General features: G+C 39.7%; 1 protein-coding gene across 25 annotated transcripts in view; it reads left to right on the plus strand.

The window, feature by feature from the left end:
* Window positions 1–23,708, plus strand: part of LOC311426293 (dymeclin-like) — a 93,735-nt gene that overhangs the window by 40,532 nt on the left and 29,495 nt on the right. For 21 of the 25 annotated variants that reach the window (XM_084502619.1, XM_084502622.1, XM_084502620.1 and 18 more), the window contains 5 exons: window positions 3,897–4,079; window positions 5,658–5,836; window positions 9,438–9,563; window positions 15,367–15,480; window positions 17,026–17,120. In XM_084502619.1, the coding sequence (XP_084358745.1) occupies window positions 3,897–4,079; window positions 5,658–5,836; window positions 9,438–9,563; window positions 15,367–15,480; window positions 17,026–17,120 (697 nt within the window). Of the gene's footprint in view, window positions 1–3,896; window positions 4,080–5,657; window positions 5,837–9,437; window positions 9,564–15,366; window positions 15,481–17,025; window positions 17,121–18,813; window positions 19,434–19,855; window positions 19,881–21,055; window positions 21,081–21,494; window positions 21,565–23,708 lie in introns of those variants that run through there. The other 4 variants (XM_084502608.1, XM_084502617.1, XM_084502616.1 and 1 more) reach the window with 4 other exon arrangements.

The raw sequence follows: 23,708 nt of genomic DNA on the forward strand, positions 1-23,708 counted from the left end.
CATGCCTGATACTCAGGTTTGCCTTACAGACAACCAAAAACCTCTTCAATTTCTAGCTAACAAAGCTGCCCTGTTCTTCAGTGTCTGCGTGCAGAAGAAAGCCACATCTGAGGACGTTCAGCGCATAACTTCTTGATGTGTTCCTGCTACGGCCATGTTGTCGAAAGCTTTGACAGCTCTGTAATTGAGCTGGAGATGGAAGGTAGTCTTATTTTGCAGTTCAACACGCAGGTTGGGCAATCCAACGGCAAATAAGGCTCCAGAAATGAAAAGAAGCCTGTATTGTTTTAGGCGTCACAGTAAGAGAACTCCTGAGATGTGGTGATAAAGAGGATATATGACGTAAAACAAAATAAACCTTTTTTTTGTAGTGAATAAGGGATGTGCTTTTTTGTTATTAAATTGATGCAATTTAGCATCTGTAGCATTTGCAGTGACCTTCGGGAGGTCGCAAAGTGTCGGAGCTGGGATTAAACGCAGGAAGAGAGGTAAAAAAGAGAAATGAAAGAAAAAAAATCTGTGTATATAATTTGGCCAGGCAGAAAAAGAGAAAAGATAACTGTGCCTTTTTATTTAAAGGCAGTAAACACTGAACTGGGAAGAAATGTTTTCTGGTCTTACAGAGAGAGTACCACTTAGAGGAATAAATGAAGTTGAACCAAGGAATACTTAGGCTGAGTATTAGGGGGAAAAAATCTGCACTTTGAGGTTTATTAGATTATGGAGCACTCTTCCCAGAGGATGTGGTTGAAGCTCCATTACCAGTCCCTTCAAATTAGGCTGGGTAAAATAACAAAATGTACTGGAGGGAGCGCTTCTGCATGGGTAGGGGATGAAGGCAGTTACCTAATCCATCTGCTCATTTCACTCGCTTCCGTGATTCATTTCCTGAAAAAACCTGCTTCCAAAATGTGTCGGTGACATCACGGCCTCAGCCTCCTCAGCCATGTCGATGCTTCTTGGTAGCGCAGCTTTCAGGTGGAGTTTCTTTGGGGGGGAAAAAAAAATAAAAAAAAAAAATCAGTTATGATCAGAGTCACGATCTTTGTTCCCCAGGCCAGCCCCCCAGAAACTAACCTTTCATCCAGGTTTTAAAGTGGCTCTGCTTCTGTACTGCAAGCTAGCTTGAAATAAGATCATCAGCTGTGTAAGTATACCTCATATCCCTCACAATTAGCAGTTTAAGCTTCTTAACTACAGCCCTGAGATGTTTAAGGATGTGCTTCTGAAACAGAAAATGACTTGAGACGTAACGTGAGCTCCGTCTTCGTGCAGTATTTGCCTCGCTGATCCAGCTTTTATGGTTCCGTGGACCGCTTTTTCCTCTCCCGTTCGTTCTTACATAACATCCCCGTGGCAACTCGAGGGATGGCTTACATGGAAAAGTAATCGTAGGAAAGTATTTCTGTATTTTTAGCTGTCTTCTAACACAATGCAGCAGCTGGAGACGAGGGCAGGAGCCAGCACAACGCGAACTGCCAGCTCTCCGGGGGCCACCAGAAAGCCTGCGTCAGACCACAATGTGAGGCTCGTTGAATTGACTTAAGAAATGTGACACACGTAAAAAACGTTTAAAAAAATAATCATAATAAAATAAAAAAAAGAAAACCTCTCAAGTTCCCAGAGCGGCTGCTTGGTCATAAGAAGGGTGAAATGCTAACGTCAGTGGTTTTGAATGATACTTTGCTCGCTGGTTTTGGTGGAAGAAGTACGTGATGGTATCAAGTGAATGTGGTGAAAATCTCTTGCTGTAGTTCTTCGTAATTATATTATTTAGTGTTATAGCATCGAATGATTTCCTGTATGCTCCCAAAACAAGGTGTGGAGCTAGGGCTTGATCTGCAGGACACATGAACCAGGGAGAGTCAAAACCACAGAATGGCTTGAGTTTGGAAGGGCTCTTAATTTCAGTGCTTTTTGCTGAGGACATTTTTAAGCCCTGTCTGTGTTCTTACCTGTCTTTTGGTTTGAAAACCTTCGAAATCAAGCTGTTAATATTTTATTTAGTCCTGTGACAATGTAAGTGTACGTAAACTTTTCTCCAAGTAAGTACAAACACGAACCTTACTCGTTTTCTTTACTGTTTCTTTAGTGTTTCTTTACTTGTTTCCTTATTGAAACGAGTAAAGGAGGCTGAGATTTCTGCCTCCTCCTGTTTACATTAAATAACAGTCTGGGAAAAAGCAGTTCCTTTTTGATGAATGTGTCATAACTTCATTTTGCCATGAAGTGTTGTTCCACAGGCTGTCAACCTAGATTAAAATCCCGGCCTTGTTTTCATGGCTCGGAAAAGTGTTTCTAGCCGTCTTAGAGCAGCTCTTGGATTCGCTATTGCAAAAGCTGCACCTCACCCTTCAAATGAGGTTTTCGTTTATCCTGGTAGGAACCAGATGCAAATATTGCCTCGTATTGTTCAGTTGTAGCTGTCGGAGAGCTCTGAAGGTAGGAGTTGATTTTCGAATCTGGAAAGAAACCCAAAAGGGGTGATTTTGTTGTTGGTTTAGGAAATGCTTCAACAACAACTTTGACAGCACCTGAAGTACCGGACTAGTACTGGAGCCCTGTTTGCTTTACCTGCTGTGTTTTACACAGAATTGTATGAAAAGGGGGAAAAAATATATATACACACGTGGTGTGTAGCTCTGAGGAAGAGCATGGAAAACGGAGCTGTTTGTTCTGCTTTTGAAACTAAAAGCAGCGTGTTCCCTCCTCGCAAAGTATTTGCCAGGAATAATTGGCAAAATGTTAATGTTGCTCTAATTGACCCCGAAAAAAAAATAATAATATCTAGTAATGTGGCTCCCTGTGGAAATGGATAAACGAATAAAGCTGTGTTGGAGAATGGCAATGAAAAGTGGATCGTGTTTTGCAACAGGCAGAGCTTCAAGAGGTTACTTGGGTCAGAGATCAACGTGTCTCGGTCATAACGACCTCCTTCTCCCTGGTGGAAGCTTCAGCTTTTGCCAGTGCTTTGGCCATCTCCCTCTTTTCCTAAATATTGAGGAAAGCAATGGTAGATGCCAACCGCAGAAGGATGGGACGGTGGAAAAGTGAAAAGCTGGCTTAGTTGAGAGTTATACCAAACTTGGAGAAGAAACGTGCTACGTTTGAATTCATTTAACAAATGACATTGATAAATAAATAGTAAATAGGCTGGTTTTTTTTGGTTTTGATTGTTTTTTGACTTTCTTTGCATGTATCTGGAGCAATCATGAGTCGAAAAGCAAACTTTACGGTCAACGTTTTTCTTTGACCTCCTCCTTCTGATTTGAGGACAACGGATCAAAAACATGGTCATACAGGGCTGTTAAAGCAACGTGAGATTTTTAAGAGAAGGCTCTAATTATGGTGCTTTTTATTATAAGAGGTCCTCCAAGCTGCTTAGCAGTGAATAGCATTAGTTCCCTTTGTCTTTGACGTGACAGTAATTGCCTTGCAACTGTGTTGGTGAAGGGAGCGTTGGGTTATTACAAAATCTGCCTATATAATTATATTGGAGAAAAAAAAATAATATTTGGCTGTTTTGAAATGTTGTTGGGTTAAGAGCACATTAAATTCTTTTATGTTTTCCGTTCCAATAGCCTACAGGTTTTTGTCCTGTGCAACTTGAAGCTGGAAGAGTAGAAGGCTGGAAACTCAACTGCTTGAATTTTTCTTGAAGAAAGTACATTAGAGTTAATTCTGACTTTTGACATTAATAAAAAAAAAAAATAATATGAAAGTCAAGATTATTTCCTGTTAGTATCTGTTAACTTTCTTCTCATGGTACCGGGGTGAAGTGTTGTTTTAGTTCTTCCATGTACCTGTGTGTCCGATGTTTCCCTCTAAAGGGGGATTTGTTCATTAAAATTTCAATGCCCCTAACGTTGTTTATCCCTTCTGCTTTTTCTCTGCAGCTGGCCTGCGGACAGTCTTCACGTTAGGTGGAGTGGGGAGTAAACCAACGCCGCAGCTGGAGCAGTGCTCCCCTCTAGCTCATCAGAGTCTGCTGCTTCTCCTGGTCTTAGCTAACCTGACTGATGCTCCGGATACACCAAACCCCTACAGGCAAGCTATTATGTCCTTCAAGAACACCCAAGGTTTGTATGTCCTTACTTCTAAGCATGAACTGATGAAAAAGAAGCATTAAGTTGCTGGAGATTCCCCTTACAACATTTATTTTCTCTCTAGCAAGCCCATGTAATACTACATTTTCCTCTGGGATTTTTGAGGTGGAGTTGCCCAGCTGCTGAAACTTAATTGAAGGGGGAGAGTAAAGAGGATGCTCTTTCCTTCAGACTTGATGAATTCAAGAAAGCTTCGTAATTTCAGAAGACACAAAGCTGACTCATAAGCAGATCACTTATCTGATAGTCTGGAGGAGTCTCCTAAAACTCTGTAGTACTTGGAGAAATTCTGGTTAGCTGGCATCACATCCCTTAGAGCTAAGATAAGCAGTTGAATTTCTAATTGTGTTGCTCGCTTCTTGTACTTCAAGTCTGAAGAGAAATTGCTGAAGTGTAAACGCTTTTATGAGGCTTACATACAGAAAGTTTCAGACTTTTTATAGTTCCAGGATCTGTATCAGGTGGGACACCCACACCTCAGGGGGTGTAGGTAGCGTTCGTGTGGTCGATCTCTACTGGTACAGAGATGATCCAGAACAGTGGGAAAATAGTAGCAGTAACATTGAAGTAGTAACATTGCCACACTGTTTTCTGCAGCAGAACTTTCCCAAATGAACGCGTTTTTACTAAGCAATAACCAATTCAGAAATCTGTAGCCTGTCGCTGCAGGAACTAGGGAATTTTAGTTAAATTCTTCAACTTCGGGTGTCTTGTTTGTAGAAATATGGCAATTTTTAAGTCCAGACTTGTAGAATGCTTGAGTACCCAGACTGCTATTGTTCCCAAAATACCCTCCTGCCACGAAATTGCTGTAGCTTTTCCATATGCTCAGCTTGTTTGTGTGCTCAGCAAAGATAGCCTTTGTATCCAGTTGCCAAGATGCTGACATAAATCATCCCCAAAAGGCAGATTTGCCCAACTTCGTGTGTCATCGCATGGTTTGGATGGGTGTTTCCGAGCAGAGCTGGACAGGAGCAGGTTTTAAATTTCTGTGGAGGTTCTTGAGAGCTGAGGAAGGGACCTCTTCTGCACTGGAACAAAACTTTTCACTCTCCAGAGGTGTTTTGTGAAGAAAGCAAAGGCAAAATCTCTGATTTGGGGAGATCAGGAGGCTGAGTGAGGACATAGATCTGGCTTTCTGACGTGCTGTATGAGCGCATTGATTGTCAGACTTGTTTTTTTCCATTTCCTCTGGAAATTCCTGGATATTCAAGATCTGTGCTGATGGAAGTTGTTGTTGAAGCTGGTAAAGCTACCTGTGAAAAGCAAAAAACCATTTTGTTCTCACTTCCAGCTCTGCCACGAATTATATTGTGAATATGAACAATTTAATGTTAGCTTAAGTGGTGTTAAACTATGTTTTGGGGTGTTTTAAATTATTTTTAATTAGCCTATATGGTTATGACCGTCAGTGTAAGGGTGGGTTTTGTTTCCTCCTTACTCTGGTATCTGTATGAAATATTCCACCCAGAGGATTTTCTAGAATTAACAGGTTATCTGCATGGTTAAAAGTATATTTGCTAAAGATTATTTTTGTTTTCTTTATTTCAGATAGCAGTGCTTTTTCGTCATCAAATCCGCACGCTTTCCAGATCAATTTTAACAGCTTGTACACGGCTTTGTGTGAGCAGCAGAGGTCTGATCAAGCGACCCTCCTCTTGTACATGCTTCTGCATCAAAACGGCAACGTACGGACATACGTGTTGGCACGAACAGACATAGAAAATCTTGTAAGTGTTGTTCTCCTTGCACTATACTCCTTGCTCCTGGAAATTTGGGTGTCAGCAGCTTCCAGTGTCCCCTGTTTTATCGTGGGGGCAATAGGATGCGAGGGCAGCACTGGTTCTGAATTATTTACCCCACTCACTTCATTAGGCCAGCTCAGAAGGGCAGCTCTGCATACAAATGGCTTACAGGGTCTGAAAGTCAGGGCCTACTTGGTAGATTTGATAAAAATGCAGCTGTAGTGGCTGCTTTAAATAGGATTGTGGTTAATAGCCAATATAGCAGACACCTGCCACGTTTTTTTTTGTAGGTTATAGGTTAGCTTCTGCTCCCTGCTACGTTTAGTGATGTCACAAACCACTTTAACAAACCTGACTTATTAAATAGCATTCTTTTAATAAAATAACGGCTGTCTAGGGGAATTGTTAACAGAAGAGAGAACCTTTTCCATTTGAAGACGTGCAATCCTGCCAGATAATTAGATCCCATGCCTGTTTGATGGCAGATAAGGAATGAGGTTGGTCTTAATCCAAGCTTGAGCAGATGCATTGCTAAAAATCGGGAGTTGATAGACACCACTGTTGGCAAACTCAGGCAGGACGGTCGATGTTGAATGGATGATTCAAAACTGAGCTCCTGGGTAGTCTGCAGATTATCTAGGGCTGGAGTTGAGTCGTTTTGTATAGATTCTGTCAACAAATCATCGCATTTAATTTTCTTTTATTGAATGGAGCATGTCAGGTTTCACAGCTGCTAAACGCATCCATTTGCTCTGGAGAGGCTGAGGTGAGGTGTGTGCATTTTCTAATCGTGGTGTTTGATATATAGCTCCCAGAAGAAGCACGAGGTGTGTGTGTTAAAACAGCTCAAGATGCAGGTCCTCAGATACTCTGTGATACTGTACGTGGCTTTATCAAGCATAAATTAGTGGGCTCTTCACACAGTGCCAGCTGGGTGAAGTAAAAGGGGCTGTGACATACGAGAGCAGGCCAGCATTCGGCTGAGCTCTCACCTTAAACTTGTGGCCGTTCTGGAGGTTGTTCCTTTTTCCCTTTATTCCACACATTATGTTTACTGTCCGTTTTTTTATTGTTTTGGGGTTTTGTATACTTTTCTGGCTTTGGTGCCCAGGAAGCATCACTAGCAGATGTTCTTTGGCATTTCCTAGGGTGGTTTTTTTTTGTTTTATTTTTTTTTTTTAACTTCAGTTTAATTTGCAAATTGATTCCGTGTGGATTTGTTAAATGGTACAAGAGATTGTATCTGCTCGGGTATAAATCCACCTCTGTCATTTGCATGTAGATCCCTTTTTTTTCTTGTTTTATCATTGATAATGCAATATATCTTTTTTTTTTTCTTACAATAACAGTTTGTTTGATAGAAAGAATAGGATAGGTCTTCTACATTTTATAGCAAGTCACTTTGTATAACTTCATCAAATACTTGGTTTAAATACCTGATGCTATCAGGGATGTTCATGTCTGGAATTTGGCTACGTGATCCAGTGGAGAAAAGCTATTTTAAAACTCTTTGCTTGGGAAACTGCTTGTGACCCCTGACTGAACACAGCACCTGCAGTTCGCAGTGTCTGTTTTTACCTGCCCCGTGTTTTGGGGGATTAAAAGTGATTTTTTTTTTTAATGGTGGCTGTACCTTCCTGGTTCAAAGCTCCTCCTGGTGAAGGAGTGTTAGTAATAATCCAGTAATGATACTTGAATGAAAGGCTCTCAACAAAAGGGCCTGCAGTACAAGTAGAAGTGGGAATTGTATGTTTGGTTTTTTTTTTTTTGCAGTTTCATTCAGAAATCATTCATTGGAGGGTGTGACTGCACGTTCAGAAGATCAGGGTATGCCAAGGTTTTTTGAATAAAGAGTTGCATCACAGCAGTTTTGCTTTAAAAAACCAAAAACAAACAAACAAAAAACACGTCTTTGCATGAGTGTTCCTGGATGTAGCCCTCATCTGCTTGGAAAAATGGATTGGGGGAGTTTTCTGTTAGCCACAAGAGTGAGTGTGGATGTTGCATCAAGCATGACTAATGCAGGGTCTTCTCAGCATGGCCCATGCCAGTGCGTAAGGAGATAGATATGAAAGTGTGCAAGTGCATTTTGGTTACAATTCTTGATAAATTTGAAGGTAGCTACAACTCTAACTCAATCTTGCCTCCTGATTTTTTTTATTTAAACGGTGGTTTGCCTGGATAGCTTTTGAACAGTACCACTTGTCCTCAAGGCACGTGTACCCCAGCAGTCAGTATACGAAGGAAGAAGTGCCCGGAGGAGGAGGAACGTAGAAACTGTACGTGTTGATTTGCTTTCCACCTGGACATGGCACGGAAAGTTTGCCTCCTTCAGTTCCTTCAAAAATTTAAAGGAAGGAAGTTAGCAATGTGTAATTTTTATTTTTATTTCCTTCTCTTTTGCTGTGGCGTTGTCCTGACCCTGGCTAAAGCATCTGTGAGAAAGGTTTCATGGCCTGCGGCACTTAGCTCGGTCTCGTAGGTTTTAGCAGAAACTGTCGTGGGTTTAACGTGTTCCAACTGTTTTTTGGGACTTGTTGATTGTAACAGAACATTCTGGTAATTTCAGAGGCTCATGCAGTGCTTGGAGTCCTGGCCTGTCACCAGAATAGGTTTCACATGATTCATCCTGTTTCACTCGGCTTGTTTTGAAAAACAGCAAAGCCTTTAGGTGTCTAGAGTCGTCTTGGAATGAATTCTGCTTCTCATTCCCTATCTTGGAATTCGGAGTTTTCTCAAGTTCCTTTTTTCCAGGGTATTTTGTGATTCAGGCCGATTTCTGCAGCGTGGGGAAGCCACGTTGTAGCGAGCCAGTGGAAAGCTAATTTTCAGTTGGTGAGAGGACAACGTTTGCATCTGGATTAGCTTTAGACTAGCATTCAGGTATGCTTTTGCAGTTGCAGTGAGATCTCCTTTTCATTATTATTGCAAGACCTTGGCTGGAGCTGTTCATCCTGGTGGAAATGTTGCAAGACCTTGGGCTGAACTCTCATCGTAATGTCAGCTCTCTTTGGCTGGGTGTTGTCTAGAATTGGAAAAACAGGCTTTTTCTAGCCTTAACCCAACCCAAACTGGTTCTTTGCTGGGATTAGCTCCACACACCAAAACGGGAGCTGAATTTCAGGGCTTAAAATGACCCTGTGCACCTCGGCTTTAATATGCCCGGCTATATTTCATGAGGAAATTCATCTCAGACCAGGCCTGTGCTAGCAGAAATGGTTAGAAACAACTCTTTTCCTGTCTGAACTGTTGAAAATCTCATTTAATAATTTCATTTTCCCAGAGTCTAGGAGGGAACTAAAGCTTTCAGAGCCTACAGGAGCGAGTATGGCTGGAAATCTCATTTCTTAGGAATTGAAATTCCGCGTCTCACCACAAGAAAGAATTTGTTTAGACTCTTTCGGAGACAGAACAAAACAGATGGAAGGTGTTTGAACACTCTACGTCACCGCTTAGGGGTGGTTATTTCAAGAGGGAGAAATTTGCTACGTTATTGTTAAGGGCAGGGAGGTTTAGAGCCTCCTCTGTTTATTGTCTGAGGTATTTGAAAGGCTAAACTAACACACGCGTTTGTTTTCCCTGAAAGGTTCTGCCAATTCTTGAGATCCTGTACCACGTCGAAGAAAGGAATTCACACCATGTTTACATGGCTCTTATAATTTTGCTGATCCTTACCGAGGACGACGGCTTCAACCGATCCATTCACGAAGTGGTGAGTCGTTTTAATAAATCATTCTTCAGACCCCGAAACGGCTTAAATCTTTATTTACAAAGGTGCATCTGCGTCTCTTTTCTCAGCAGACAGTGTTTATGGGCTGGATGTGTTCATCCAGGTTTGATGCCATGTATGGATTTCTTTTTTTTTAAGGACGAATAAACTACAGAGTCTTTTCAGATCATTCCTTACTGATGTGAACCAATGTGTTCCTGCTCCCGTTTCTCAAAGGAGATGCTGCATTACATCCTTTTCTCTATTTTTCAGTGTTCTCTGTCCCAGGTTAGCGTAGTGATAACCAAGCAGGCTGTCTCAAAGACGTGTAGTGAGAAAATGGAGGGGATAGAAAGGAAAAAAGAAATATTTCTCTCTAAAAACTTTCCTTAACCAGTTTGAAAGGAGTTTTTAGTTTGGAAAATAAACTTCCAGCTCAATGTTGCTTCCTTACTTGGCATTTCTTTTCTGTCTTTCTGCTAGATTAATATCTGTTTCATGTTGTCCACATAATATGATCCAAATTTTGACTAGCTGTGATGGGCCTTGACCATCTGTGCTGGAGATAATAATGGGTGATAACGTTCTAGTTTCCTAGCTTCTAAATCTAAGATAACACAGATGTCTGCACTGGTTTTATTTACATTCCTGCCTAGGAGGTGGAAACTGTCTTTTGGGGTTATGTGAAATTATTGACATGCAAAAAGCAGGAAGCAAGCGTCCAGGTACCAAAATAAAACTTCTCCCAGGTGAATTTCCAGCCTGTTTTGGAGCCAATTGGCGTTTTTTCTTGGTGCCAAATGGTCAAGCCTTAACAATATTTATTCTCTGAAATCTCAGACTATTTTCTGTATATATACATACGTAGCTCTGTATGTGGAAAGTAAGAAGAGATGATACTTATATCAAATTCCCTGGGAAGTACCTTTTAGGAAGCAGCTTTTAGAAAGAGCATTTTTGGTAAGCATGCAGATGACCGAAACATTTTCCTGAAGACTTTCTTCTGCCTCATGGTTCATATGCCTTGAACCTCTACGTTTGCACCATAAATGCATGTGTGTGACGTGTATATTCAAGTTCCATGTCACAAGGTCTTCTACATTATCTCATCATTATTTGAGCTTGTCGAGGGTTTAAGGTAATACCCACAAGTTTCACTCCTGTCCTCCATCATCTCTTTCCACGGTGTTCATTCATTTTAAAGGCTTTACACACACTCTTTCAACAAATTCCTTACTGGATAAGTAAAAGTGGAAGATTTCCCTAACATTGTTAGTGAGGATCCAGCTGCGGAACGAAAACATAAATCAAGTTTCCTTGTCCAGCTTATTCTTGCCATCACCACTAACCCTGCCAATGCAGTTCTCGTGTTTTCGGTGTAATGTGGATGTTATTTTACTACTTCCATTTTAATTACAAAAATATCTGGTTCCTTTTACCCTATGCTGATTTTCTCAGCCCTGCTTTTGCTTCTTCCATTTTCTTCTCAATTAAATCTTCGTTTTACTTAAGGCTTTCACTGACTCTGTTTTATTCTGTGGCTGTTCCTCCCTACTGCTCACTCCATAGTGCCTGGTGAGAAGCATCCATTTGGTAGTAGTGCTGTGTGGCTAGGATTTAGCTATTTTTGCTCTTGGCTAGGTAGTGAGAGGTGGCTGAGAGGTCCCAGAGTCTGTGAGCCCTGTGTATGTGAGCTTCTTTGTCACCCTGACTGTCTCCCCTCGGTCAAAATTTCCGTGGTGTACTCTGAGAAACACCTGAACGAAATGTGATAAAGAGAGTTGATGGCTGTGATTCAAAACCCTCAGGATTCCTTTATTTACAGAAAAAAATACAATCTGTTATACTTTCTAAAAGTGACTTTCTTGGTCAGTGGCATTTCTGACCTCTGTGGAGGGATGTGGATAGCCAAAGACAAATGTGAGCACTGCAGCTTAACTCAGGTGCTGTTGGCAAACGGATGTATTGGTAGCGGGATCTTACAGATCCCAGGGTGGGGAAGAGACATTGTGCCTCACTTTGCCTTTATAAAAAATAAAATAAAATAAAATAAAAGGATACAAAATCATACTGATTCATCAATTCTCCTCACCTGTGCTTTTGAATGAGAATTAGAGGTGTGTTTCCAGGTACGTATGACCAAGTTACTATTCAAAAAGTAGAGTGTAATGTAATTTATGCCTTAAACTTTCCTACGTATTCACTCCACGTGCCCTAAAGTCTGAGAGGGTATTCCAGGGAAGCGAAATAGTATGAATGGAGTTGGGAAAACGTTATGTGTTTTTGTCAAATGTAAACATCCAGCATCAGTTACATAACTAGAATGAGCTCTTGTTCACTGCAAAAACTTACCAAAAAAAATTATTTTAACAAATACAGGAGATTTTTTTTCCATCGCTTGGGTAAAGTATGAAGAACAAAAGAATTTAACCCGTTTTTCTCTCTGCTGCTGAATATTCTGTGTAATGTTCGTATAAGCAGCATGACTGCACGGTCCATTTATGGGCTATTTTCCTTTGTGGTATTTCACCCACGCTTATTTATTGATTTTTGAGATTAATTTTAGTGAGCGCAGTTTTCTAAATCTTGTGATTATACCGACTGGTAAAGAGCTCAGGAAACCACAAAAACTCTTTTTGACTGCTGAAGCATTTTTGTTGAAAATGAATGCGGTCTTAACCGCCTGGAAAATATGATCAAAACCATAGGTCCTGTTCCCACAATTGGCTTAATGCAGTTAGGGCCCTGTAACCATGTAGAGCTCAGTTTCTTTCACTAATAATAATAATAATAATAACAACAGGGTAAATGAGTAAATGCAAGAATTCCCCAAAGGGGGGCAAATATTGGTGATTTTTCTTTGCTGATTTATGAAACCGTAAATAAAAGGAGATCGGATGTCAAAATAACTTTGTGGAATACTTTCGGTGGCAGCAACCTACAGCACCACTCTAGTACTTTATGCCAGAATAAATACCAATAGAGTGTAAATCACAATTGAAGCGTGTTCACTTCCATTGTGATAAGAAATATCTCAGAAGGAAAGTTACGGGAAACGGAGAATCTCAGCGCTTGGTACGTACAGAATTCATACAGAATACAGCTCCAGTTGTTTGTGTCTGTGTTTTCTGCATGGTGTCCACGAGCCTGGTGTTAAAAAGGGTCCTTAATCAGCCACTGTTGGTTAATTTTTTTCCTTAAAGAGGAGCGGACTATTTCAGGAAGATGGGGTTGTCTCAGAAATGGCAACTCGCTGGCGTGGCTTCATCCGAAAAGATTGCTATTCTCTGAAAAGCTGCGTAGCTCCACGAAGGATCTGGAGCTCTTCACCGGAGAGGTCTGCACTAGGTCTCCAAGCAATCTGCTGTGATAAAAACTAGGAGAAATTGCAAAGAGAACGAGGACAGGCCATAATAGGGAAGAGAGTAGGGAAGAGAGTTTGATTAATGATCATTAGGATACTATTTTGACTGTCCCTTGCACTCTGAAAGAGGTTCAAGAGGCAAATTTACGGTGAGAATGAAGGTGGGAAGTAAATAAAAGAAAAGTTTTTTTTTTTTTTTTTTTTTTTTAAATAAAAAGAAAACCTCCAAAATTTTGAAGATCATACTTACAAAATATTATCCTCTAGAATAAGGCCTAGAGGATTCTTTTTTTCTACTTGGGTTTGCGTCTTAATCTCTTGAATAAGAGTTTTGGTAAAACATGTGTGTAATTTTGAATGTCTTGAATATTTATTTTTACTGACAGTATGATCTTACACAGTGCCTAGGGGAAATGCTGGGAAGACCTAGGGTCTTTAGGTTGCTCGAGTGCCTCTTGGGTCCTCAAAAAAAACCAAACACACATAGTAGTGATGATCTTTCATGCTTTACAGATCGTGGTGTGCATCATCTGCTTAGTTCGTAAGGCTTTAATGTGATTAAATGTGATTTAATATTCTTACAAGACTCCTATATAGAATATTCATCCTCCCCTGTAAGAAAATGATCGTGTAATTAATGTTTTTAAAGCGTCTTCAAACTGTGCTTTCATCTCACCTGTGCCTATTTTATTTTTCTTTGGTTTTGTTTTTAATGCAGAGAGTGATTATAATTATCTGGATCTTCAGTATCCTTCTGGACACAGATGTATGATTGGAAATATTTTTACGTGCTATGGCAATTAGTCCCTTAGCCTCTAATAAAGAAGTGGATTATAAAGATGGCACGGTTTCTGAGAGAAGAATGCATTAATACAGGGAAAATCCCTGTTTAAACAAGGTCATCTGCCAATTCTGAGTTTTGATTACCAGGGAATAAATAAATCGAGAATGAGGTGTCCTTAAAAGTTACTACGTACAGCACCTTAATTAAGTTTTGACACTTGTTAAAGAGCTTCATCGTTGATCTAGAGAGAGATCCTTGTAGCTTGTGAGTCCGTCTAGAGTTTTTGGTGATGCTACAATTTTGGTTTCTATAGATAGAGACATCAGGGTGTTTCATATCATGGCTGCAGCAGATGGGTTTTGAGAAACACCTGGAAATCTTCAAGAAAAACTCGAGGTTTTCTTGCACGGTGACCCAAAACAACAGCAAATGGAAGAACTTCCCTGTCTAATTACCAAATGCAAATCTTAAAGGGAGTAAAGGTGCTTATGGTGGTGGAGTACCAGAAAATGGTCGGGGACCATTAGAATAGGACTAAACAAAGATTTTTACTACAGGCTCTAGAGACCAATCCTGTTTTTTGGCAATAGTATGGGATAACTCATTTCTTTCCCGTTCTCATGCAGTCCTGTGATTCATAATTTCCATAATCGTTAAAAACCAAACCAAACTAGGATTTAAATATCTTCAGTGGGTGTAATGCTACGGGGAACAAAAGCCAACTTCAGTGGCTGATGGTATTTTTCATTATACATGGAGTTTCAATGAAACATCCTTTAAAATATCAAAGATAAAATCTATGCAGAGTGGTAGCCTTGCGTGGAATAGTCCTTGCTAAGCAAATCTTTGGTTTGACCCAAAATTATATAAATCCCTAAAGAATTTTCATGGTTTTAGGACACTTCTGCTTACTCCTTTACAGTTGGTTGCTGATAATTCTGGGTGTTGATCCTCTTCCTGCAGTAAGCTCTGGGATAGGGGTAAAGCTCATTCTCCCTGCTCATGAAGAGCACAAAAGGATCTACAAGCTCTTAAAAGATTAGAGAAGGTCATCGGCTGGGTTAAGGGGAGACCACCTACGGCAGGAGAAGGCTTTTGGTGTGAAGTCAGATGTTAACCTGTTGATCTGCTCTGCGTCCTTCAGCGTGTGTGCACTTGCCAATCGGTCAGAGCTTGCGTGTGCTGCCTCTTACCCAGTTTGTAATGAGGGAGAACGGGAGGGAATTGGAAACCCTGTGCAGGTGGCTAGGGTGGAAGTGGAGACAGAAGTGTAAAGGGTAAGATCGAAAAATATATCAAAATACATCAAAAATAGGACATCAAATATCAAAAATAGAATATCAAATATCAAAAATAGCATATCAAAATATCTCCTATACCAAAAAATATAGGAGAGTGGTGGCACAGGGCATGGAAATTAAGGACTTGTGAAATGTGATCGTCTTTCTGCACTTAGTTTACATGACTTCTAATAAACCTGATTGACTAGATGATGATATCGCAATTTTTTTTTTAATTATTTCTTTAGAATGCAATAGGTTTTGTCGCATTTAAGGCTGGAAGTTAATTTACCTATCTTAAGGAATGTGAGAGTGGACAGCTTTTTATGTTCTTATCCAGACCTAGGTGCTAAAGAACTCCTTTTTCTTCTTTTTCAGATCCTGAAAAATATCACTTGGTACGCTGAGCGTGTTTTAACAGAGATCTCACTTGGGAGTCTCCTGATACTGGTTGTGATAAGAACCATCCAGTACAACATGACACGGACAAGGGTAAGAGTTACGTGGAGTGCTTAAGTACACAGTGTGGGTTTCAAACTTCAACAGAGCGATTTCAGGTTCAAACAGGGTGTGGGATTTTTCTTCCTTCTGTCGCAACCAGTTGGCATCTGAAGCTACGGGATGGAAGCAAAAGGGGAGAACAGTCATATTGACTAAGCACGGCATTATGTGGTTCTGAACTTGCAACACAATTTCTGTATTATTACGTATTCAATTCATCAAATAGCATTTGCTGAAGTCCTTAATTCAGGTACAGAATTCCCATCTTCAGATGAAAAGGAAAAGTTCCTTTGGCTGATGAGGTGAAATGATGCCTGATAGGTTCTTTGCCTCTATTCAATCACTAAAAAATGGAAATTCCAGGTCGATTTGTTAGTGTTTTTATGAAGTAGGATGGTGGCTGGGTCGTGAGACCTTTCTAAGCTGTCACAGAGCAAAACTGCTTCAGAGCAGATTGGTCTTACGCATTTTTCATGCATGTGATTCTAAACCTTTTATCTTGAACATATAAGCTTTGTATTGCCTACTCTTAAATATTTTCAACGGTTAAATGCATGGAAGTTTTTACATGAAGTAGAAAAAATGTTTTAAATATATTTTAAACTGGAAAACTTGAGGATTTCATGTTTGTGATCACAAGAATTAGAAGAAATGAGAAAGATCTTAACGTATGTTTCTAGGATATGGAATCTGTTATGCTCAAGCTTAAACGTATATTTTAGATCTGAAAATGGAAAATAAATCCCTGAACACTGATGCATAGAGGCTGGTCACCCTCAAGACTCAAAATAATGTCTGAACATGGCTGCATTTCTTTCCAAATTTGAATATAACGTTGCAAGTCCTGCTATTAGTAGTAATACCAAGTCATTACGTGGATTTGAGATTAATTCTTCTTTTCCCTTTTGAGCAATGTCTCATTCCATGTTTACTTGTCTGAGGCCAAGATCATTTGGTACAGAAGATTTCCATCAGACTGTGGACTCTGAAGTTTGGTTCTGTGAAAACCCTTGAATTCGATAGGGCCATCATTTAATTGCTTCTCTGCTCAAATGGTTTAAGGGATGGTAACAAGAGGAGCAGAAGCCTGAAGTATCTTGTAATAGTTGTAAGATACATATGGAATAGTTTCCATATATATGGAAACAGAGATCTTGAGGATATGACTACAAAATGGAGAGAGAGAAATGGAGAGGAGGAGAATTTCTTTTAATATGCTACATCTGTGATATTTTTGTAAATTAATATTGCTTAAAATAAGAAGATGTACACATGTAGATATGTCTATATGCATACACACTCTGAAATCTGTGTGAAATGACTCCTAAGCCTGATTATCTAAAGAAAAAATATTTAAAATACCACCAAGTGTGTGCATTTTGCAGTTTTGCTATATGCTTTTGACCTCATCCTTTAAAGCAACACGTATCACTCTGTTGAGTGGTTTCCTGCAATAGGTGACAGTATTTATATATATATATATATATAAATAAATGAAAGTTTGATGTGTTTTTTTTTCCTCTTCCTTTCTGACAGGACAAATACCTTCATACAAATTGTCTGGCCGCCTTAGCAAATATGTCAGCGCAGTTCCGCTCTCTTCATCAGTACGCAGCTCAGAGGATCATCAGGTAAATATAAACCTTCTGAAATGGACTTCTCATCCTTGGTAAAACTCAGCAGCAGAGGAACTTGAATTTTATAAGCTGTAATAGGTAATGGTGAAGTAAATAGCTGAAACTGTATCAGAGTAACTAGGTAATACAAGAATAAAAAATCATCTTTTTCTTGGATCTTTCCTGAATGCACAAAAATAATTAGTTTCTCTTATCTCAGAAATTTCTGACTTTTGATTCTCCTAACAAAACAGCAGAGCAGCTGCTTTTAAACTGAAAGGTTTTCAGGGATTCGTGTAAATTACGCATTTTTAGTCATGTATCACGTTATAAAAATGCACTGTTGGCTCTCAAGTACTGGATTTTCAACTTGCTTGAGTTCTTCCTACACATTTGACAAACGATTTATTTCTTATGTCAGATGTAATGATTATTTTATGATGGGGTGCTGCAAATCTAGGCAATAAACCTTACACTGATGCTTCTCGAGTGATCAAGTATATTAGGTCGCGTAGTAATAAATACTCGATTGATCATAGAATGGCTCGGGTTGGAAGGGACCTTAAAAACCACCCAGAGAAGTAGTTGAAGTTGGTCTTTTCCATTTGTGTGTGTGTGTGCTACAGCCCAGTTGGTAAAGGCAGGTAATCACGTGTCAGGCATCCTCATCTTGGCAGCCACCGCTGCTCCATGCTCCAAGGGAAATCGGGAAGGTCCTTATTAATGCAAGCTGGAATAAGCTCTTACAGTGCTTGTCAAGTCCAGACAGTGTGCCAAAAATAAGTACATGATAATTGCGTGCCTGTACACTTTGTAAAGGGCTCGGTTAACAAGAAACACATCTCATTCTTAAACCACTGCGATTTAGGATGTAATTCTCTCCTAGCCTCTTCTCTTTTGGAAATGCCTGGTTGCAGAAGTATCGACTTGTAATCAGGATGAGTGCTTTCTGATTCTATCTTTTACCTGTTTGATGCACACACTCTTTTCATACCCTGTGATAACGAGTGCTTGAGAGCCAGCTCAAGACCCCAACGAGGCTGTGTAACCCAATTAAATTATCTTGCACTCCTTCTATGCGGCATTTCAACATCTGTGGAGTTGGGGTGCATTGTCATCTGTCTAGACGTGCGTAGTGGAAATGTGACTTTAATGTTGCTACTTTAATTTAGTTGTGAAATAATTGTGCTGTTCCTACTGAAGGTATCATTCTGTTGCTGGATTCATGCAGTGAGGAGGAATAACAGTGAATGACATAAAAGAGGAAAATAAAATATGTACATCTTAAAAATAGGTAAACATGGCCACCAAGATCGTGATTTAATTTGTCACGGTAGGCATGATTGCTTATAAAGCAAAATACCTTAATATAAAATGAATTAAATTCCGTTGTAAAATGTTTTGTACAGCTAGGAGTTGGGCGGGCCGGTGGAAGGAGGAGTTGGTTCCAGAGGCAGGCTGTGGACTTCACTGCTCCTATGGTTGAATTTTCATTTCAGGAGCTTTCAGCCAGGGTTTCCCTGGCAGGCTTAAGTACCGTGATGGAAATTGTTTAGCTTTATTTCTTGTCAAGATACATACTTCTAAAATAATAATCAAATATTGTAGTTATTAAGAAAAATAATAGGAATAAGTATTTATGAACACATTTCATAAGAGATTAATGCTTTGAAGCATACATTGTCCTTTCTTTTCCTATCTTACAAAGTCACAGGTTTTAAATTTAACCAGCAACAATGGACCCAACTTGCTCCATGATCCCAAAGTAGAATATTTTTATTTAGGTTCTTACTCTGATACTACTATCGGAGTGCAAGCTTGTGTGAGAATATAAACCACACTACCCTTAATTCAAAAAAACAAACAAACAAACAAAAAAAAAACCACACCACTTTCTCTGTGAAGGAAAAGACCAAAAAGAAGACAGGACTTCATAAGTAAGTATTTTAGGGTGTAGGTTTTTCAATTAAATAGCTGTGAAATACTGAACTTAAAATCTGCTTAGCAATACAAATGAATAGACGGTCATAATTTAAGCCTCACCAGATGCTCTAATGAGTCCTTCCTTAATGTGAGAAGTAATTCCATTTCCATGCAAGCTTTCTCCTAATCCTGTTCTGAGCAGAAATTGCCAATTGTTCTAAATTCTTAAGACTATTTTCTGTGAAAGAATTAGCAGAAAATATTCAATATATTACACTTACGATCTCGGTAAAATACAACTTCATGATCTTGGGTAATTTGTTTCACATTCCAGCAGGCATAAAAATTGTCCGATTTGTATGAATTTATCACAAGCAGCTGCGGGAAGTAAAAATAGATGTAAAAGAGGGTTTGTGACAAGATCCAGGGCGGTATTCATTTAACGTTGGATGCGTAGACTTTGTGTATACTGAAATCTTTCCCCTTTTCTGTCCATTGTTAGCACTGGTTTGGTTTTAATTACACAGAGCTGTGTTATCAGCGATGTGCCACGGATATTATTCCACTGTGCTGTGACTCTATCAAGAGCTGACATTTGTAGTATTTTTAAATTATATTAGCAGACTTACTAAAAAAAAATGGTAACAAAATGAAGAAAAAAACCTATATTGAAGTCGCTGTTGTCACAGATGATGAGGCTACAGTCTCTAAGCAACAAAACCCAGCCAGGTGGAGTGCTGCGTACCTGCTGCGAGGTTTTTTCCTTTGCTTGCTGCATTGGACAGCTTCTCTGCTGTCGGATTCATTTGTTCTGCTTCGTTCGACAGGTCCAGTTAACCACAAAGTGAACCGACAAACCTAAGTGATCCTGTTATCGCAGGTATTCAGTTTGGCCCTTAAAACCACAAGCTCCTGGGCATTAATTCCTTGATCCTATTTGGAGAGGGGTTTTATGACATTCAGCTTTTCGACAGCTAGCCTGCCTGCTCTGGGATGTGGCACACAGTGCAAATGAAGAAGTCTTCCCCTGAACAGCAGGATTTTGACATCTCATCACTGAGTCATTCTAGTAAATTACTGACAAAAAGAGGACGGATTACCTAAGGCAAATGTTTTTCCTCCATCTCTATGTAGGAATGTTTGCTGTTTCCTAAGCAGGCATATACCACTAGAGGTTGCCATACACCTCGCTAATTAGACGTGAACATCTAACATTAAATGAGCTTATGGGGCTAGTTCTACCTTTTTCCTATGCTGTTGTAACAGCTCTTTATGTGCATGGCTGTGTGACCCACTGTGAACACTTTTCCCCTTTAGATAACCTCAGAGAAATATCCAGAGGTGGCACAATTTTACCTGTGTCACGTTTCATTGACTTCTTTTGCTGTCTGGAGACTTCAGCTTGTTTCACCTCCCCAACCAAACCATTTGTTTTGTGGTTTACTGTGTGTATTATTTGATTATTTTTTTTTACTATCATTTCATCTTATGGGCTATTCTCGAATTAAAATATTTATGAAAGCTCTTTAGGAATAAGAGTGCATCGTGTTGCTTTAAACTGCACCTTTTGAGTCCAGGTAAAGACCATTTTTAATCCAGTGTCATCTCAAAGTTTGTCTTGAGTCTGTAGAAACGTTGCATTGCTGCTGCAAGGTATTTGTTAATAATTAGCAGCTGTAAATAGCATCAATTGGCAAATTTCATACTGGCCGAAAAGAAAGCTTTCTGGAGTTAGTGCTAGGAAATACGCGTGGCAGGACTGCAAAATGTAGTCCCCATCACAGTGCTCTTTTAACTTGATTTATTCCTAAAGAAATCTCTGGATTTTCTTAATGTGGCTGTGTGTTTTATAGTGCTGCCTGTGGAACCACGTAGCTGGTTCGTTGAAATACGGAGTAATTTGAATCTAGACTCTAATGATTTTATTGACTCCCAGATCAAAACGTGAGCTATAGAAACGTTTTCTCTGAAGGTTTTCTTCCATCTTTATGATTTTTTAATCACTAAAATTCGTGCCTTGCTCCTAGGTACCGGTAAACTGCTTGAATGCTTGGCTTTGCAGAAATGAATACTGACTTATTTGCAGAACAAGTTCACTGCTTATCCAAGAACGGGTTCGTTTACAATACAAATATCTGCTGGGATGGTCAGTCTGATTTTTGGTTAGTGCACAATGTCCCTTATTGTAGTGGTCATTGTTCTTGCAGTGTTTTCATTCGTCATCCTCATAGAATGGCACATCTTTGTAATGCTCCTGAGGTAATTTGATGGAGTGCTAGACCATTTATCTTCCCTTGGTATTGTTTCTGCCTACCTTATTATGGGTCTTACATAATCAGATTGATTTGTCACATTATCAGTTGTTATATTCTGTTATTCTTAAAAGAAGAGGGCGTGTTACTTGCCTCCTCTTTTCCCTAGACGATCAGTCGTTGTTTTTTGTTGTTTTATTTTTTTATGAATTAGGAACGAGGAGAAAATTAATCATATATTTCATGTCTTCTTGTGTTTGGCAGACTGATGCTGGACTCTGTAATGCATCTGTTCATTAGGTGTGGTACCCTGGCCTTTTTTTCCTGGCTTGTGACTATTTAAAGTGTTTTCTTACTTATTTTATATATAATATATAGGTGAAGTGGTTTTTTTTTTTAAATATGTAGGTGAGTTCACTTAACCTAACTTAACTCCTTAAAATGAGAGCCAGAGGAAGAGCTGAGGCTGAGAAACACATTCACATCCCTGCCTTGTAAGTCTGAATCCTATTTGCTTTTCTTTCTGGCAGCTTTTTGAATTTGTCCATGCTAAGGCCCTGTTCAGGTCTGCACGTGGAATTTTTCTGTTTTTATGGCTTTGGGGAGAAATTGAAAGCTCTCCTACCTACTTCACAAGCTTGATTTCTAAAGCGAAAAAGAAGTGTCAGCGTAGTTTCATGTTTATCATCATTTCCTTGTAGTATTAATGTGTTTTGGGGGATTGGGACTGCGGTTTCATTTGTTTTTTTGCTTTGTCTTAAGCTAAATTTCCCTCAAAAAGCATCTCTTTGTACAGAAGCAGCAGAGATTTTGCGTTGGCCAGGCAATTGGTTATTCAAGTAGTCCGGTTTGCGTGCGCCCTACAAAGAAAGGAAAACATTTGTGCAGCAGCGAGACCTGTGATCTGACCTGCTTCTTCAGGCCCACATGAAACTGAAAACTCTGAAACGATTGTGCGAAGGTGATGAAATTAGAACTTAACCAATTGCTTCGTAACATTTCCTAACGGCGGCAATGATGAGATGTAATTGCTGGCTCCGAAGCCGCCAGGCTGCTCGCATGGAGGAAGATAAATCCATTTCTCTCCCACGTGGCTCTTCCAGGCTGCGAGCCTTCTGATTTTCCTGCCTTTTTATTCCCTTTGATGTCCACGGTGCTTTTGGGAAGCCCTTTAACATTCAGCTTCCTCTTTCATTTGAGTGTGGCAATGGGACAGTCGGTGCAGAAACCAAGTGAAACCGAGTTACCCAAATCAAAGGCGGTTCTTAAGGAGCAAAACTGGAATAAAAAAAAAAATAAATTGCCAGGTTTCTGCATGAATGCTTCAAAGCTGTTTGGTTTCTAATTTCATTCTCGCTCGCAAACTTCAGGAAAGGTGCTTCTCATGCAGGAGTCTCGCTTTTAATTGCTAGAATTTCAGCGTGGTCGGCACTGCAGATTTTAAATGAGGTGTGCGAGGTGAGTGAAAGAAAGTAGATGAATGGAATATGCAATACTTCTGGCAAACTCATATTTCTGGCTTTATTGCATCAGGTATTAAATGAGAAAGAACCATGTTTTTCCAATATGAAGGTGCTTCTATTCTGAATTTGGGGGTGCAACTCTGTGACCCTATATTGGAAAAGTTTGATTTCAGAAATGTCAGCTTTCAGTTCTCAGTAAGCAAAGAGCAAGGTAAAAAAAAATAATAATAATAAAAAAAAAAAAATGCCAGTAGATAGAGTCATAGAGGAATAACCTTTATTTTTATTAATGCATAAAAGAAAACTAGTTGCTGTGCCCTTTATTACTCTTCTGTGGGTTATAACAAGGTATTTGCATTGCTCAGAGCTGCGTGGCTTGGAGGATGCTCTGAAACGTGCAGGTTTGCATCGTGCCGTACAGGAGCCTGGACTTCAGCAGCAGTTTCTCAGTGCAACCGCAAGCCTGATTTGTAGGCAAGCCTTTTAAGTTCTGGGTTCAAATTTTAATTGGGCAATTAAATCCCAATTTACCTTTCTCTCTATCATAATATCCAAGCGTCCATAATGGCAAACCCTTGAGAAAAGAGGCGTCTGATCTCACACTGGTGTGTATCAAGAGACTTCACAAGTCACGTTACGCAGTAATAAAAGATCAAATTCCGAAAAGTGCCCTTGGAATAAATGCCCTGTGGCCAGAGCTGGTAAAATATTGAACCCCCCAAGCATCAGCTTTCCCTTTTTGTAACCAAAAGCAAATGAATAGAGGGCGATGAACAGTTGCACTGAAGCAGTGATTTCTGCCTCTGCAGGCGTTGGGAGGGGTGTAGTCACCAATCCCTAGTTTCTAATAGTGATGTGTAAATATCTCTGCTCTGAGCTGTTTAAGAGTAAGAGGTAATGATTTCCCTTGATTTACTTCTTCATCGCACATAGATTATACTTGTGCTAGAAGGAAATTACCTTAA

Source organism: Aythya ferina (assembly GCF_964211825.1).
Source record: "Aythya ferina genome assembly, chromosome: W".
NCBI classification, from domain to species: Eukaryota; Metazoa; Chordata; class Aves; order Anseriformes; family Anatidae; genus Aythya; species Aythya ferina.